The following is an 18,446-nucleotide window of genomic DNA, read 5'->3' as shown; positions in this document are numbered from 1 at the left end:
TAATCTGATTTTTACCTATTCTCTCTCCCATTTTCACTAAACCTTTCTTCTTCCTCCATTCACTTTCCATTTTTCTCTATAACCTCACCAACAAAAGCTCACTCCTTTGCCGCCATATACCGTCCAAATCGCCGACTCCCTTCACAAAAGTTGCTCTACTCTCTGTCCTCTACAAGTACACGATAATCTGTTCTCCTTATTCCATACTTTATTTTTGCTCATAAATTTTTGTAGGAACCAATCATGCCACCTAAGCGAATTGCTAAGGGGAAGCAAATAGAGGCTAAGCCATCAAGGCCTCGGAAAAGGACCATCCGTCATCCGAATTCGCACGACTTAATTTTAGACAACCAGGAGCACGAAAGGCGTTACTCATCTCACGTCAAGCGTAAGATAACACCGTCGAGGTATTTATGCTCTGACACTTTAGCTCAATTGGGTCTGTCGGAGGAATTGGATAGAATGTTTCATGTCTTAGGCATGCTTGAATTTGTGCATTGTGAAGTGCCTACATATGAGCGCATTACTTTAGAATTTTTGAGCACCATTAAGTTCAAGTTGAAAAAAGGATAGACAAGTACAACGATTTACTATGGAGGGACGATGAATTTCAGGTTATATAATGTCGACCACGAGTTGACAGTTGAGCAATTGGGTGAGATTCTCCGTTTACCCATATATGGCCCTGGAGCCGTACCAGATAGCTTTGATGCTAAGACTTTCTGGTTGGCCATCACAGGGCGATCAGATTATGTTGCAAAGGGGGCTAAAGCATCTGGCATTCAGAACCCCTATTTCAGGTATGCTCAGAAGGTACTGACTTTCACGCTTTTCGATATGGGTGATAGTACATGTGTCGCTACCCAGAGGGAGCTTTTCTTTCTGTTTGCCATGGCAAACCAAGTTGCTGTGAGCGTTGCAACATTTGCAGCTGAGTACCTCGGTAGAGTGGGCAGAGCGGCTCAAGTGGGAATTTCCAACGGGGGCATAATCACGCAGATTGCCCACCATTTCAGTTATGACTCTGCTGCAATAAACGAGACACTGGTGTCAGGTAAGCATAAACTGGACATGAACGCGTTGGTTCAGCAAAGTATGATATCCCAAATCTCTGATTATTATGCTTTGATGAGTTCTGGTCAGTTTATCATGGCTCTTTCGGATCCTACAAGGATAAGCATTGCCAACACTGCTAATTGGCTATATGAGAGTGTCGTCCAAGACGATATGGACGAGCACAATGCTGACCCATTTGTTGCAGGTAACCAACAAGAGGAAGAGGTGTAGAAACAAGAGCAAGAGCAGTTTGTTGCTCCTCTAGAGGACACCACGCATACAGGTGTCGGGTCGTCATATGTGACACCGGACCAATGATCGTGGATGCAGACGGAGATCGACGATCTCCGAGCGGAGCAAACATGCCAAGGCATAAAGCAAGCCCGTCAAGGGACTGTTATGGATGAGATGCATGCGATGCATGCGATGATGCAACGAATGATGTTGCAATTCCCTCCACCGCAGTGAGGCTGTGTGAGTCCCCTATCTATTTTGGATTAAACATTGTGGACAATGTTTGGTTCAAGTGTGAGTTTTTTTTTTATTATTTGTTCTTAATATTTTCAGTATTTTATTATTTTGTTTAAGTAATTAGTTGTGTGGTATTTTGTGTGTTACATATAGAGGATATTCGTGTCGGATGAATGATGAGGCTTGGAGCGATTGGATGAAAGACACACTCCTCTACTTGCTCTTCTGGAAACCCCGAAAGTTGATACTGCTGATCTGAATAATCGGATGTGATTCTCTGTCACTGGACTACACTGGAATACTCTGTACCCGAAGCGAAGACAAAGCTACATCACACTGAGAGGTATCTTGGAAACCTGTATGTTATACCAAACATGGTGAGAACTACAAAACGCCAAACACTTATCATCATGAGAGCTTTTTAGGCATGTCTCTGTCTCTCTGAGTTTGCGTAATAGATGTTGGAATTTCATAACACACATGTACACACTGAGTAATTTTTTTTGTTTTAACATCGAGCCTTTCTAGCTAACCCGCTAGTATTACCCTTCGTTTACCCAATTCGAGCCATATCTCCTTTATTTGTTTTTTTAACCGCTGTAAATAACCGTAAGCCCAAACACTATCGTACCTTTCTTGGATAAGTGTTGTTGACTCCGGATCTATGGAAAATCCTAAGTTTGGGGTTTCTTATTTTTTTTAGGGACACCGATGAGGACTAGATAAGTGCAGAAAAAAAATAGAAAAGTATGAAACTTCAAAAGAAAAAAAAGGAGAAACGAAAAATTATGAGAAGTATAATGAAGCACTTATCTAGAAGTATTGAGGTTGGAAAAAAGCGTGCTCAAAAGAGCGCATAAAAAGATGAGAAAAATAAGAGCCAATGAATCCTAACAAGAACGGTCTCTAAAAGAAAAACCTCTTGATTGAAAGATTGAACACAATGATGAGGATAGCAACACGGATTCTGAGCCTGAACCTCTAGTTTTCCCCTTTTTGTTAGTTTTCCCACCTTGCACCTAAGCCCCATTGCAACCTAAAAATCCCTCGAATAGTGTCTGTGGTGTGTTTTTGTTATGAAGGTATCTGTTATTCAAACCTAAGAGTTGACTTTGCATGCTCTATTTTTGAGTGAAAACACTTTGACCCTGAGAGATTTGGTGAGAGTGTGAAAAGCTACAGGTCAGAAGGTACGTCAATATGAAAGTGTAGCGGAACGTCGGAAGTCAGGGAAGAGTAAAACAGTGAACGAAAAGTGAAAAGGGAATCGCGAAAGATCACAATAGTATTGTGGAAGAAAATTTAGGGGTGACCGTCTTGATGTCTCGAGCATCACTTGAGGACAAGCAATGAGATAAGTTTGGGGTTGTGATCGGTCTCCATTTCTACTTGTTTTCTGACACTCATTCGGCACAATTTCACGAAGTCGATAACATATTATTCTACATGTTATGTTATTTTGTTTAGTAAATTAGATGTTTGCATTTCTATTTTAGTTTGATGATTATCTTTGGTTTGCGTCATTATACTCCACTTTATGTCTCCTTTTGGTAGTTTTATTGGTTTCAGGTGTAAGCAAGAATACCCAAGGACTCGCCAAGGGAATCGGACGCTCCGGGCTCGTCGGAAGGAGAAATTTGACGGTACAGTAGCCCTGACACGGCCACCCGTATTGTCCAACACGGCCCATGTCAGGAGAAGAGGAGCCATGGGCAAAAACAGGGAGCTGACAAGGGTGCCCGTGTCAGCTGACACAACCCGTGTCAGCCACCCTGGAAGGGGTGTGTTGGAGTAATGAACCATCCAGCTAACACGGCCAATTGTGTTGCCTGACATGGCCAGTGTTGGCGTGGACACCTCATTTTCTAAATTTTTATGTGTTTTGGCACTGCTGATCCCAGAGGGCATTGTGGACATTTGCTACACCAAATATTTGATCAAGAACTATTTAGAGGATTTTTGGAGACGGAGAACAGGACTTTTACACAATACAGATTTGGTACGACTAAGATTGAAGCGATCAAGAGTTGCGGAGAACGGAGGTCCTTCAAGAGCGGATGCGATTGAAGATCAACGAGATTCTCTTATTCTTGTAATGTCTAAATCTTATATTGTATCTTATTTGAATAATATGAGTGGCTAAACCCCCCTATGCCAGGGAGTTGTCCCTGAATCGATCGTGTAATGACTCTAAATTGATAATTTCCTTAATATATGTGTTTGCTTGTCAATTTCATTGTGCAATGTTTTTAATGCTTTCTTTATCAAAAAACTAAGGATTGTTATATGGTTAACAACTTACGGTATTGCAATTGTTAAGGTTTTTGTACAGTGAAACTATAGTAGATATCACCTAGATCCTGGGATACCCTATGGTTACCAGTTATATCTTGTTATTTCATACGGCTTAGTTTCATTGTAATCGCCTAAGAACTTAGTGATTAGAATGACCAAAGGTTTCCCTCTGAGGTCTTAGGAGGAAACAATTTTAAGATCCGGTAATTGCAAATTTTGAACTGTTTAAGGAGATATACATTCAAGGTCATTACATGAGATATTCATACACCATCCTTGGCATATTATTATAAACTGTGAAAAAGATATATTCTGCTTCCTTTTCTCATTCCCATATACAGTGACTTTTTACATTCCCTCAATTATTTGTTTTGTTGAATTGAATCATAATTAAAACTTGTATTGTTGCGCAGTCCTCGAGATCGATATCTGGGAAACATCCCTATTATTACTACATTGGAAAATAGTACACTTACTATTTTCCCGATCACATCTTGTCGAACCTGCCTGGCCACATGGTCGGGGTCTTGATTTCTATTAACTAACACAACGGGAGGCCGTTGGGCCGTCCTGGGTATTGGTTCGACCACTTGGTGTTCTTGGTCAATCGTTTCTTTGAACAACTCCTCATGTCGGACTGGGGTTTCCGGTCGAGGTGAAGGTGGGGGAGTCTGTTGAACTTGTGCTCTGGGAGCCCCTAATAAATCCCTTATTCGGGTCATTTAAGTTGCCAGTTGGTTGTAACTCTGAGTCGAATCTTGAATTAATGGTCTAAGTATGGTACCCATTTGCTGAGTCAGCATATGGACCATTTCGTGTTTACTTTCGTCCATCTGTTGTCTCATGACTGCAACAAAGCTCGATGTGAAAGTTGGGATCGATTGAGTCGAAAAACCTAAACCTGGGGGTCAATCAAATTGGTTTACTAAAGGTCCTAAAGCATGGTAAGGTGGGAATGGTGACGATGGATTTTCACCGAATACCGAACTGCTATTATGTATACTTTGCCATAAATTTGGTTAGCATTCCGAAGGTTCGATGCATGGGCACTGTGAAATTGGGCATATATTGCCCTGAAATTCCCATCATCATTGACCCTGGAGTCTCAGGCTGACGTGGTGTCAATATTGGTCCACTATATGCAGTCAAAACCGTAGACACAATTCCAGAACCAACATCAGCTGTTTGCGACACAGTTGTACTTCCTCCCGAAGATGGTTCTTCATTTGGATTTGAACGTGGTGCTACAATTTTACCACTATGTAATTGCATATACTGAACACAATGGGTCCCGCCGGGTGTACCAAATTGTTCGCACGTAGTTTTAGCATGAACAATATCTAGCCTCCTATTGAGGCTTACTTGCAGGATCGGTAACAAAATCCTAGACTAAGTGTTGAGTATATGGGATGATTTGTTTAAATATTTGGATCAAGAAAACGATAGGAAATAAATACTTGTAAAAGGTGTAATTAAAATAGATGAACGAAAGACAAAATAAACTGTAAATGACAAAGCAGATAAAAAGACTTGGTAATTTAAATTGCTTGAAGGTGAATATGTAAGCAAGTATACATTTTTGTAGGAATGAAATGTTTTCTCTAAACGCTTGATGCTTTGAGTGTTTTCCCTCTACAATGTTAAAAATGCCACCCCCTTAAAAGCTAGAAATCAATTCTACTGAAATGGTAATGAGAAATGACTGTTACATTTCCATTGGCCATCTACGATGTGCCACGTGTCTAAACCTGCAGCCCCACGTCTTTTGCAACTTCCCCCATGTTCTGCTCAACTGATTTATATTGTTTTTGCTTGTTTGGCTTTGACTTCGACTTCCTTATTTCTCGTCGACCTCTTTTCGACCTGGCCTATGTCGAACCCCTTCGACCATGTTCACTTTTCTCGACGCTTCGTCTTATGATTCCACACTTTTTGCTTCGATTTTCCTCTTTGGTATTGTCGAAATTCGCTGGCTAACATCGTGCCGATTCCATGACCGAGTATGGGTTCTTTATCCCCGCCTCCTTGAATTTTGTGTTTGCCAACTCCTTCTGGATCCTCTCCCACGAAGTGTTCAAGGGAATATATGAATTAAACCTTGTACAAGGCCTAAACTCACTTTCTTTATTTGTTCGGTCGGAACATTGTTTGATGCCGAGCTAGATCGAATGCTTTTGAGTGCCCGAATGTCTCCACTTGCCAACAACATCTCGTCATAGTAGATGTAAGGTTGTGCCCCATTTAACAAGTCCTTCAGGTGGTTAATTTATCTCAAAAGACACAATCGGGTCTAAGGCCTTTATCGATCCAACATTTTAGACTCTCATTTGAGCCTCCCACCACCACAGATACCTTGGTAAAACGGTCAATGAACGCATACAAGGTCTCCTTTCTTCCCTATGTAACTCCTTTGAAGACGACCATGGTGGTTGGTTATTTTTTCCTCGTGGTAAAGTTGGTAGTGTAAGCTTTGCGCAAGTCAGACCAAGAGTTTATGCTTCCATCCTGGTGGAACTTGAACTAGGCTTGAACAAACTTAGTTAGGATTAGTGCAAAGAGTTTGCGCTTCACATCTTCGTTGGGTGTGTGGTAATAGTCCAATCAATCGTCCACATGCTTGACATGTTCATATTCGTCTCCCTTTCCATGGAAAATATGGAGATTATGAGGCTTCTATAGAGATTTTGGGTTCATGTCTTCTAATATGTGAACAAATAGAAGGTCTTCTTCCGTGGTTGGATGGAGGATTATTCTTCGTCCTTTTTCTCTTATCCTTGGCTGACGGACCTCCAGACGAGTTTGACTACCTCTTCTTCCTTTAGGATCTAGGGAACAAGTGAGACGTCTATGGCATCAGCGAATTGATTTTTTTTTTACTTCTCTTAGATATTTTCTTGGCTCAACTATTTTATTCAAAGTCACTTCCAACATGATATTGCTCTTTGGAATGACATTATATATGCTCTTCTCTATCCGAGTTAAACTTTTTGCATAAGCATGAAAGTTTTGTTGTTGAGCCATCTAGTACATATTGCTCAAGACCTCATTAGCTAATTATTGGTCAAGATTAGTCTACATGAGCTAGAAACTGAGAAGTGTTTTACATCTGGTCATAATAGGTGGTAAAGTATGTCTAAAGGAAGGTTGCATGGATGGAATTGTGTAATGGTTCCAACGAATGAAGGAGACTGAGATACTCCTGAATCTTCCCTATGCTGGACAAGGCTTGGCAATGGAGGAATGAAAGGAGTGTTTGTAAGAACTTAATGTTGCGTCCCTTGAGTATATTTTGGACTTAGTACTTCGACGACCATGACTGTTTGTTGTTTAACAGGGGAATAAGTGTATTTGGACATAGTTTGGTGTGTTAAATGAAAGGCGTCCAATTTTGAATTTAGAGGAATTGGTCCGAAGATAGAGATCTGTATGTTGATCAAAGGAAATTTGGCTTAGACTCAGTTGAATCGAGAATTGATGAATCATGGAAATTTCCAAAATCAAGAATCGATCCCCACATAAAGCGACAATGTTCTTTTCTAGAACTGTGTGAAGATCAGTGAAATGAGATCCACGATGATTTGCAGTTGTTCTTGGTTTCTGATGCAATGGAATATGGGTTGATCTGCAGGATTAGCACTCCAACGCTTAAGTAAGTAAGAGAGTGAGAAATGGAATTTGAAAGGAAAAGTAAATCTTACCTCGAGAGTGACATGTGTTATCCTTTAAATAGGATATGTGGGTGGCAACCGTATGCGGGTAAGACAGGGTAGATCGTTGGATTGTTTTTGGGAGATCATGCATGATGATCTCATAAAGAGAATTCTATTGCATGGAGCGAAAACTGGGATGGCATACCTTCTTTGTGACCACCCCTTATCCATCTTATGGTCCTTATCAAATGGGGATTTTGGCTGACACAAAACATGTATACAAAAAATATTTGGAGTAGCAAGCAATAAATTTGTAGGAAATATAACGTCAGTATTTTTTGTGTCAGAAATTCCAAAAAACTTTGATGTATACAAAATTTGAATCAATTAATATATTTATCCTCTTCAAGGTTCCAATCATAAACATTTATATTGCTTATATTTTCTATTCATTGAGAATTTGAATGGTTATTCATAGTTTCAAACTATTTCGCCTCTAGAACTTTGCACTTCATCTCTATATAGGTCGTACTGAAACTAAAATCTCTACTTAAGAAGACTATTGATCCTACGAGTTCCACCTTTGAAAATTTGTAACCAATCACACCTTTTAAATAACCAATGAAGACACACTTCACATTCCTAGAGTAAAGCTTTTCTTGATTGATACTCGCAAACCCCAAAGGTTTGAAGACCTTCAAATTAGAGTAGTTCACCAATATCTCACTTTAAGCCTCTATAGGTGTCTTGAAGTTTATTCTTATGGATGGATATCTGTCAATCAATCAAGCTTGTGTAGCAACAACATTACTTCAAAAAATCTTGATAACCCATCCCCCAATAACATGCACCTCACCCGCTCAAAAATTGTCATTTTCTGAGTGTAACTAGGTCATTTTTTGAGGTGTTCCATCAACAGTTCTACACCTCTTGATACATTGTGTTCTTGCAAAACTCATTAAACTATTATGAAACAAATTTAGGCCATTGTCAGTTCTTCTTTCACTATCATTCCATGATCTCAAATTACATATATTGGTATTATCATGAAAGTGTTTACTATCTAATGATGCATGAATAATAATAGTGGAACCAATTAAAATATATAATCCGCATATTTTAGACCATTTATCCATGATCAATGCATCGTGTGAAACTTTCAACACCTTTTGTTCAACTCTAGTGCAATAACCTAGATCACCAAACATGATTATGGACCAAAAAAACTACTTAAGCTTGGCAATATACCTCACATTACGCAAAAGAAACTCATGTTTATCAAATATTTTAAGTTTAGTTGTACCAATACCATGAACTTTACAAACCTTATTGTCACTAAGTTAAACGATTCCACCTTCTTTTAGCTCTGAAATCTCAAAGTATTCTTTCCTTTGGCACATGTGATAAAAGCATCCTGAGTTCATGACCTAATTTTTTCTCTATCCATAATCATCACCCCTAATGCATCATCACTTTAATATCCATTCTCATAAGAGGCAACTGAAATATGAACAAAATCATTTATGACCTCCTTTTAGGACAATCCTTCTTGAATTAACCAACTTGATGACAAGTGAAGCATTTTAGCTGCGACTTTTCAAAACCTTTGTATTTGGATTTCCTTCTACTTTCACTCATTCCTCTTGAAACACTAAAGCCTTCACCATTATCGTCATCCTTCAAATCTTTTATCTTATATATCTCATTAGCTCTTACAATCTTCTAAACTTCATTAAGGGTGATAATACATTCCTTACTCTAAAGAAAGGAATCCTTGAAGTTCTTAGAGGATCTAGATAATGAGTTTAACAAGTGTAAAGCATTTTCATCATCATCAATCTTAACCTCAATATTTTTCAAGTCATCAATGACCTTGTTAAATTATATGAACGAATCCATATGAATTTGTTCCCTACCATTTATAATGAGTATAATTGTTGTTTCAGACACAATCTGTGAGCCAAGGACTTAATCAAATACAATTATTCAACATTGACTCATATCTCCACTGTGATCTTCTCCCTAGTCACTTTTCATATGAATTTATCTATGAGGAACAATATAATGGCACTTTTGAAGTTATCTTTCATCTCAGTCTTCTCTGTGTGTGTAAGGAGTGCATGTATAAATGTTTCACCCTTCAATACTTTTTCATACTCTTGCATATTATTATTGAGTTAAGATTGATTGTATCTTCACTTTTCATATCCCAAAATCATTATCTCAGGAAAACTTTTTAATGTCCAATTTGGAACCCATGGTGCTCACTTGAAAACTTAACCACTTTTCTCCACAACGAAGACACTTCTTGTGAAATTGATTTTTTAATATGAGTTGCACCAATAACTTTTATGTGTGAGACAAAGAACAATAACAACCAAAATAAATGGTCTCAAAAAAAGTTAATCTTCCAAACAAGGAAAGTAAATCTAAACGAGTAATAATAAATAAATAAAATAAAAAATTACAAAATTTGCTTACCTAGTTTGATCAAATCAATCTACTTTATGAGAGTGAGAGAAACTCTTCAATCCATTTTACTTCAAGAGTCGTTACAAGAGATTATAAGTTGAGTTACAAGAAAAATTCCTTCCAAGTTCACAAGAACTTCTCATATTTTCTACATAAGTGTTTTCCAATCTTTTCTCCTATATGAATCACACATACTCAGTGTGCCTATAAACGTTTCTCAACTTAGATATTCCTAAAAGTCTTTCAATTCTTAGAATAATGAAACTCTAAGTTTTTGTATCCTTATCTCTCTAAGTTTTACTCACTAGAATTTCACTACCTCTTTCCTCATACGTACAAACGTGACATATAACCGCTTTTATAAAGGCCTAAAACCGCGATGGACCAGATTTGACCTGCGGCTAAACACGCTCAACTAAAAGTTATTAAATCATTTGAGATTTTGAGTTTGAGGCACACTTCTACAAATATATATTTTATAATTCTTTTTTCTTCTAATATTTTTCTCCTTTTTTGTGCATGTAACTAAATAATGTGACCACAAGACTTTCTCCAATCTCAAACATACTTAATATACAATCAAATTATGTTATGATTTAAATTTGTGAAAATTTTCTAACCAAAAATCTTATTGATTTGATAGAAGAATTATATGACTTAATTAGTTCATTGACTTTTTTTTATTGAGACAAAAAGTTGTATCTTTATCGATGTGTTTTAGGGAGTCTGAAACCACGAACGTAAGAGTGTAAAAAAAACACAATTGGAAGAAATATTATATTTCTGTCCAAATTTTTTAAAACATTATATATATATAATTACTTGTTTTAAATATACAATATTTTATTTAAATAAATGTTAGATTTTGTTTTGAATATATATTAAAACATTTGAGAATAAAAATCTCAGCAGAGTAAAAAAAATAAAAAAGCACATGTACTTTACAAAGTTCACTAAAAAAAATATAATAAATGACAGAACGATAATCCAAAACATTGTAGAGACAAATCAAAACAAACAAAAGAGCAAATCCTAGTGAACTAAATCTACAACTCCATAACAGACTAGACGAGATCTCACACCACCAAAATCACCATCAATAAAACAAAGACTCTCAAGGAGTATACACAACTATAACCAACCCTAGAACCAAAGTCATACACTCTTGACCAAATATGGTTAAGACAGAGGGTAGAGTTCTAACACCAATTAGAGAAAGTACACGAGTTTACCATAGATCTATAACGAAACCACTTCTAATATAGAAAAATACATTATTTCTCTAGTTTTCTTATGTTTGTTAAAAAAAATCATAAAAAATAGTGTCATTATGAACAATTTAAATAGACCATACAATTGTATGCCAAATCATAGAAAACTCACTCTACTCTTCGACCTACCACCTAAAGAGATAGAGAAAACTAAAAAAAAGGAGCTTAGAGTCACTAGGGATATCTACCCGTCACCTGACCCCTAAAATATTATATACCACATGGTCGAAGCTAGATCACATGTGACGAATAAATGAGAAGATGACTCAATCATACCCCAACACATCAGATAAGAGATAGCATTAGGGTCAACAATCACCATCCGCTTAAACATATTCTCTCTAGAAAGAAACATATTTTGCAAAAGCTTCCAAGAAAACACTACCACCTTAGAGGGGTCCCAACTAATCCATATTAGAGTTAAGGTCAAGATCGGATCTAAAAGAATATAACACTACTAGAAAAAGAACATTTAACGTCAGATGCGTAATGCATTTAATCTTGACTACAAAGACGAGGTAACGAAGGGCGTTATGAAAAGTGCACACTTTACCTCTGGATTTTAAAATAACCGATGGGTATGTGAAAAGGTCATGGGTTTGATCCCCAGGGAGACGTTTTTGGAATTCTTAAATGGCAAAAACACATGTCCCTTCGATTTTGTAATTTCACCGATGGATATACCACGCTTTCACTTTGGTTATCTAATAAAACTGAGGTAAAACAATTTTGAGTTTATTAAATCTAATGTTGATTGCTTATTTTACTAAACCCTATATTAAACATATAACTTCTCAAAATTGGTTACGAAAATAATTATATGAACAATTGTGTTATATTTGAAGAACAAATTACATTGATTAGTGATTTTGAAGCATCCTGCAACTCATCATTCATCTCACATTCTTTTATGGTTAAAATCTATCCAATATTTAAAGTTCTTTATTCACCACCTCCTTTTCTACTAATTAATTTTAGAAAGCATAAAAACATATGCTTTGAAAAATGAACAAATATGGAAGCAAGTTGAATGAAAACTAGAAGTCTTGGAGAGATTTTAACAATAAGATAACATGTGATGAATGATGAGTTGCAGAATGCTAGAAAATCATTAATCAATGTAAGATAGGTTTCAAATGCAACATAATTTTGCATATGATTATTTCCAAAATCAATTTACTAGGTTATATGTTCAAATAGGGGTTAGTGAAATAAACAATCGATATTAAATATAATAAAATCAACTCGCCGAAACAAGATGATAGTTGCACAAAGAATCACAAAAAACATAAACTCAATATCAATATCAGTCTAAAAATCAAACTCAATAACAACAACTAAACTACAACATATATATTTTTCATAACTTTGGATAGTAGAACAACTAAACAATAACAATAATAACATCAACAACTCAAAACCAACAACTTATATTAAACAACAACTCAAAAAAACAAACTCTTAACGAAACTACAACAACATCCTCAATTAACCTATAACATAAATCAATTTATACAACAAAAACAATATTAAACCTCTAGGGTTTAAGGTCTCAATAACGAGTCTTGACAACAACAACAACATCAACAACAACAACAACATCGATAAACCTATAACATAAATTTGCTTAAACAACAACAACAATATTAAACCTCTAGGATTTAGGATTTTAACAACAACCACAACAATATCAAAAAACCTACAATATAAATATGTTTAAACAACAACAATAACAACAAGATAAAATCTCTAAGACTTTCGGATCTCAACAAAAATAACAACAACAACAACAATAAGAACAGTATGAGTAGTGATGTTTAATGTACCGGATCTCTGAAGAATGAGTAAAAGAAAATTATTTAGATCTCTGAAGAAGAAACGAGAGCACTAAAAATATAACATCTTTATATTGAAGATGATATGTGTTTATGGCTCTCATTGTTTAAGGCTCTTTGTTATGGTTTTGTTTGTGTTGTTTAGACAAATGAAACTGGATTTTACAAGCTATATATATATATATATATATATATATATATATATATATATATATATATATATATATATATATATATATATATATCAGAGAAAGATATTCACATTGGTTGGAAAGAAAACTGAGGTGAAAAATAGCGTAATTTTATATTAAAAATAAAATATTCAAGAAGACACCACTTTTAATGAGATAAAAACATAAACTGAGGCTGATGGGATTCGAAGCATGTACACTGAATAGGTTTACCCCTCGGTTTTCAAAACAACCAACGAAATATATTGTATAACTTTTTTATAAAAAAAAATAGGATGCGTCCAAAAATTATACCTCGATTTTTCGATACGTGACGTGAAATCATCATCATGAAATGTATTATTTGTAGGAGTGTAAGCAGAAGAAATCCTAAGACCTACATGAGTTTAGTAAGCAAAGCTATAGAGAATATATCTAATTTAGAGCCACATCCTATGGGGCGGAAAAGAAATTATCAACCACATGTTTCTTACTCTTAATTAAAGGTCTCTTCCACCTAAAATCTCAAATAACAATCCCACCAACATGCTGACTGTAACGCCACCCAACTCCCTCATAATCCCTTCTAGAAGATTACTTATGGTAAAAAGAGTAGGGAATATAACCTTAAGAGGTGGGATATTTCTAATCCAAGGTCTGTCCAAAAAGAAGTTTGAGCACCTTACCTCATTCTTTTAAAAATACCATCGACAAATCAATTTGAGGTATCATCATCTTTGGACTCATAGAGAGACACTTGTTTTTTCCAAGAGTATGAGGACCAAAAACCAAAGTCTCTACCACCTCTTAAAGAAGAAACAACTAAAAATCCATATCTAACTATGAGGATATCGGTCCAAGGACCAAAAGTGCCCGAGATTCAGACGGGGATCTCTAATTCCAAAGTCACATTTACTTTTTGTGTTATAGACATCATACCATTTAATTCATAATATCTTAAAATCTCCTTTCAGACCTCCCCATAAAAATCTTCTTCAGATTCTAACTATTTTCTTCAAAATTTTCACAAACATTTTTCATAAATGAAAAAAAATATGAATAACATTCATCACAAAATTAAGGAGAACAGGACGACCCCCTAAACTAATAAACCTATACTTCTAAAGAAAGAGTCTCTTGGAGAGCTGATTAGCAAAAGAGTCTCAGATGACTCCATGGTGAGGATTGACCTCTACAGACGGTCCAAGGTGCTTGATAATTATGTGTTGAAAATAATTTGATGTTCTCAATAGCCACTATACATGATCTTGAATCAAACGATTAAATTTTCATATTTCATTTGATAAAGTTACAACATGAGTCACATAACATCAATGCCTTAGACCAGTTTACTATCACCCTAAGTTCGAGTCTCATAATTTGTTCAAATACTAATGTCTTAAATTATTTTCAACAAACAACTATAATATTCACATCATAACAACCAAAAATTATTTTACTTAATAAATAAATTTTCTTTTATCAATTTATTAAAAAAAATCACCCAAAAAATATATGATGATTGTCTTAATTGATAAGAAGTTAACTCAATTTCTAAAACATTGTCGATTTAATTTTCGCTATAGATGTGAAGTCTCTTTTGATAACATTATATGTTAATCTTTGAGCCTTGAGACACACCATAACTCAGTGAAACTCCATAATCCATCTCAACTAAAATTTTAGAATCTTTCAAAAGCAAACATAATATAAATAATAATAACTACTTTTGCTCAATTAACCGCCCATCTCAAACTTAAGGAATCTCCACGTCCTCCAAATGTACCTAACTATATGCATTAGTGAATTAACACTTTTTAACTAAAAGCAAGACCTTAAAAAATTAGAGATTTACAACAAGATTTCCACCATATTATAGTATATATATATATAAGCTATTTATAACTTCAATACAACTTCAAAACCACCTGAAATTCCTACAATTTTCTTTGCTACTACTCTTTCAAAAAGTGTGCAAAAAAAAGAATGAAGAGAAACATACATTTTTCTCTAATCTTTTTCCTGTCTTTGTTAATGTTTATTTTTGTCACCTTCCCTGTGGATGCAAGAAAGACTAACATGAAGAAAAAACTTCACAAACATCACAAAGAATCACATCCTCATTCAACACAAGTAAACACTTATGATATTATGTCTTTTGGTGCAAATGGCAATGGAGTTTCTGATGATTCACAGGTAATCAAAATGATTTTTCAACCACTACAATAATTTTCATGAAAATGAGTTTCAAAAGTTTATAATTTTAATTAAGCAGGCATTTCTAGCTGCATGGAAATCTGCATGCAAAGTTGCTAGTGCCACAATAAAAGTTCCTGAAAAACTCAACTTCCTCATTAAGGCCATTACTCTACAAGGCCCTTGTATGCCTGGTCTTACTCTTCAGGTTCATTTTCATATACCCTTTTGTATATTGTGTTTAAATTAGTCTCATAATACTAGTTTACAACAATGTTTTAAATGCTGGACTGGTCGATATCGAACCGGCGAGACCTCTGAGTCATGGTTCAACCGTCTTAAACTGCTTGAACTAAGACTATTTAGGTCTTTATGTAAAACTTATGTGACATTTAATGCAAACTGAATTATATTTAACAGATAGATGGAACAATATTGGCTCCTTCTCAAGTATCTTCATGGCCAAAATCTAGTTTGTTTCAATGGATAAATTTCAAATGGGTGCAGAACTTCACTATCAAAGGCGATGGAACTATTGATGGTCAAGGCTTTAACTGGTGGAAAAACTCAGAACTTTCTGATATACAGGTATCATTTTAAATTTCGGTTGCAGTTACGTGCGAACTTTTATATTATGGCCACAATCACGCAATTACACTTTTCTTTATTGTGCAGAAAACTCACTCTAAACAAATTCCAAGCATGAAGCCAACTGTAAGATTTATCATTTTTCCATCACAAACTATAACACAATTTTGTTTTGATTTATAGCCTAATTTTTTTTCTCATTATTCCTGTTTAACACTTTCTATATGCAGGCTATAAGATTCTACTCTAGCAACCTTATAAGTGTTAAAGATATCAAAATCATAAACAGTCCTCTATGCCATCTAAAATTTGATAACTCAAATCGAATCAAAGTTGATAACATTACAATATCTTCCCCTCAAAGTAGCCCAAATACTGATGGAATTCACCTGCAAAACACACATGATGTAGAAATTCAACATTCTAATATTGGAACCGGTAACGCATGCATTAAACTTATTATATACTACCTTCTATTTAACATCGACACAGACACATCTAATTACATTAAATTACTTCCATTCCTCAAATTATTACTGATGTCAGCGTGTTAGAATCAGTATCGTGTCTAGGATGTCTGAACCAGTACTTGATAGATTATTGTAGAATCCATTTTTACCTGAAAAAGTAGAATCTAGTAAATTTTTAAAGCATGGCCAACATGGTGCATTGTCCACTTAGAATTGTTGAGCTTCATTTTGGTAAAGAATGATTGGCTGAAATACTTTTTTCAAGTCTAAACGGTAAACTGTCACAGCAACTAACTTTTGAAACGTGCATTTTATAAAGTTAAACTAACTTTAACTATATTAAAGTTATTTTTTTTATGAGAAGCTTATAATATTAACACTTGTTTTTATTTTATATATTATTATCAGGTGATGACTGTGTTTCCATACAAACCGGATGCTCTAATATTCATGTCCACCACATAAAATGTGGCCCTGGTCATGGCATAAGGTAAGAAAAATAAAATAATAAAAGTTGTATATTTTTCATTGTATTATTAGCTATAGCCACTAATCATTATACATAATTGATTTTGTGAATAAAAATATATAGTTTAGGAGGATTAGGAAAAGACAAGAGTTTGGCATGCGTCTCTGACATCATTGTTGCGGATATTGCAATGAAAAATACTCTATATGGTGCAAGGATTAAAACATGGCAGGTATTAACCCTAGTTAGCAATCAGATTTCTCTGCACAATTATCGTCTGAGCTGATTTAATAATATTATTTTTTAGCCATATATATATATATATATATATATATATATATATATATATATATATATATATGATTTCATGGACATTAATTTGAGTAAATATAATTTTTGAATAGGGAGGAAATGGTATGGTTAAAAATGTAACATTTTCAAGGATCAAAGTCCATGATGTTATGTATCCAATAATGATAGACCAATACTATTGTGACAAACAAATATGCAAGAACCAAACAGGAACAGTGATGATTTCTGGTGTTAAATTTGATCAAATAAGTGGAACTTATGCAATGCAACCTGTTCACCTAGCTTGCAGCAATAGCATACCATGTACAGATGTTGATTTAACTGATATTCAGTTGAGGCCTTCTCTTGAATATAGAGGTTATGAACAAGCTATGTGTTGGAACTCTTATGGAAAATCACAAGGTGAATTGGTACCTTCAAGTATTGATTATTGTTTGAGAAGTGGTGGTGGATTAATCAAGAGGATAGCAAAGTCACGTGATAGTGTGTGTTATAAATTGTTGTAGATGTTATGTTTAATTAGTTCTGGGTTTTTTTTGGTAGCTTCCCTTCTTCAAATGCTTTTTTTACTTTGTGAAGGTGATGAGGGTGTAAATTTTAGTTTGTTTTCTTTTCATTGGATTGTACTAATAGGCTTAGTTTATTTGTTGGGTGTTAAGTGAAAACAAATATTTGGATATATTAAGAAGGAGTTTGGGCTTACTTTATGTAGTTCTTTTGGAAAGTGAATATTGGTGTTATTTCTTGGGTATTGATACATTTAATGGATGGATATTCCTTTTCCCACGCCATGACGAAAAGATACAATTTTTTTGGATTCTATAGATGCATCTTTAGACACACATAAAATACACATACATCAACACTTTATGATTGAGTCACTATATATTGCTCAATAATGTATTTGGAGATACATTTTTATAAATATATTAGGGTTTAATCGAAGGTACATCTCCGTAACAACCTTTAATTCAAAAATCAAAGAAATTTAAGGAGGTGCATATTCGAAATGAACAATGTAAGCTTAATCCAGAAACCAGTAACAAATGAATGCATAAATTTGAAGAAACGTATAAATTAATATCAAAATATATCACATTACATAGATAATCATAACATAAATATGTAACATAACATAGATAATCATACATATATGTGGTTTTTGTGATCAAACTCAAGTCTCGATAGGGA

At 34.8% G+C, this 18,446-nt stretch overlaps 1 protein-coding gene across 1 annotated transcript; it reads left to right on the top strand.

Annotated features, from left to right (window-relative positions):
* Positions 1–15,134: 15,134 nt before the first annotated feature.
* On the top strand, positions 15,135–17,957 carry LOC127121374 (polygalacturonase At1g48100). Its single transcript, XM_051051877.1, has 8 exons — positions 15,135–15,416; positions 15,496–15,624; positions 15,837–16,004; positions 16,092–16,130; positions 16,235–16,442; positions 16,883–16,964; positions 17,067–17,175; positions 17,348–17,957. Exons 1-8 carry the CDS (start codon positions 15,207–15,209, stop codon positions 17,759–17,761), a joined length of 1,359 nt encoding a protein of 452 aa, XP_050907834.1. The 5' UTR covers positions 15,135–15,206; the 3' UTR covers positions 17,762–17,957.
* Positions 17,958–18,446: the final 489 nt, after the last annotated feature.

Source organism: Lathyrus oleraceus, chromosome 2 (genome assembly GCF_024323335.1).
Source record: "Lathyrus oleraceus cultivar Zhongwan6 chromosome 2, CAAS_Psat_ZW6_1.0, whole genome shotgun sequence".
Lineage (NCBI taxonomy): Eukaryota > Viridiplantae > Streptophyta > Magnoliopsida > Fabales > Fabaceae > Lathyrus > Lathyrus oleraceus.
The sequence above is the reverse complement of the archived record's forward strand: the minus strand, read 5'-3'. Positions and strand labels throughout refer to the sequence as shown.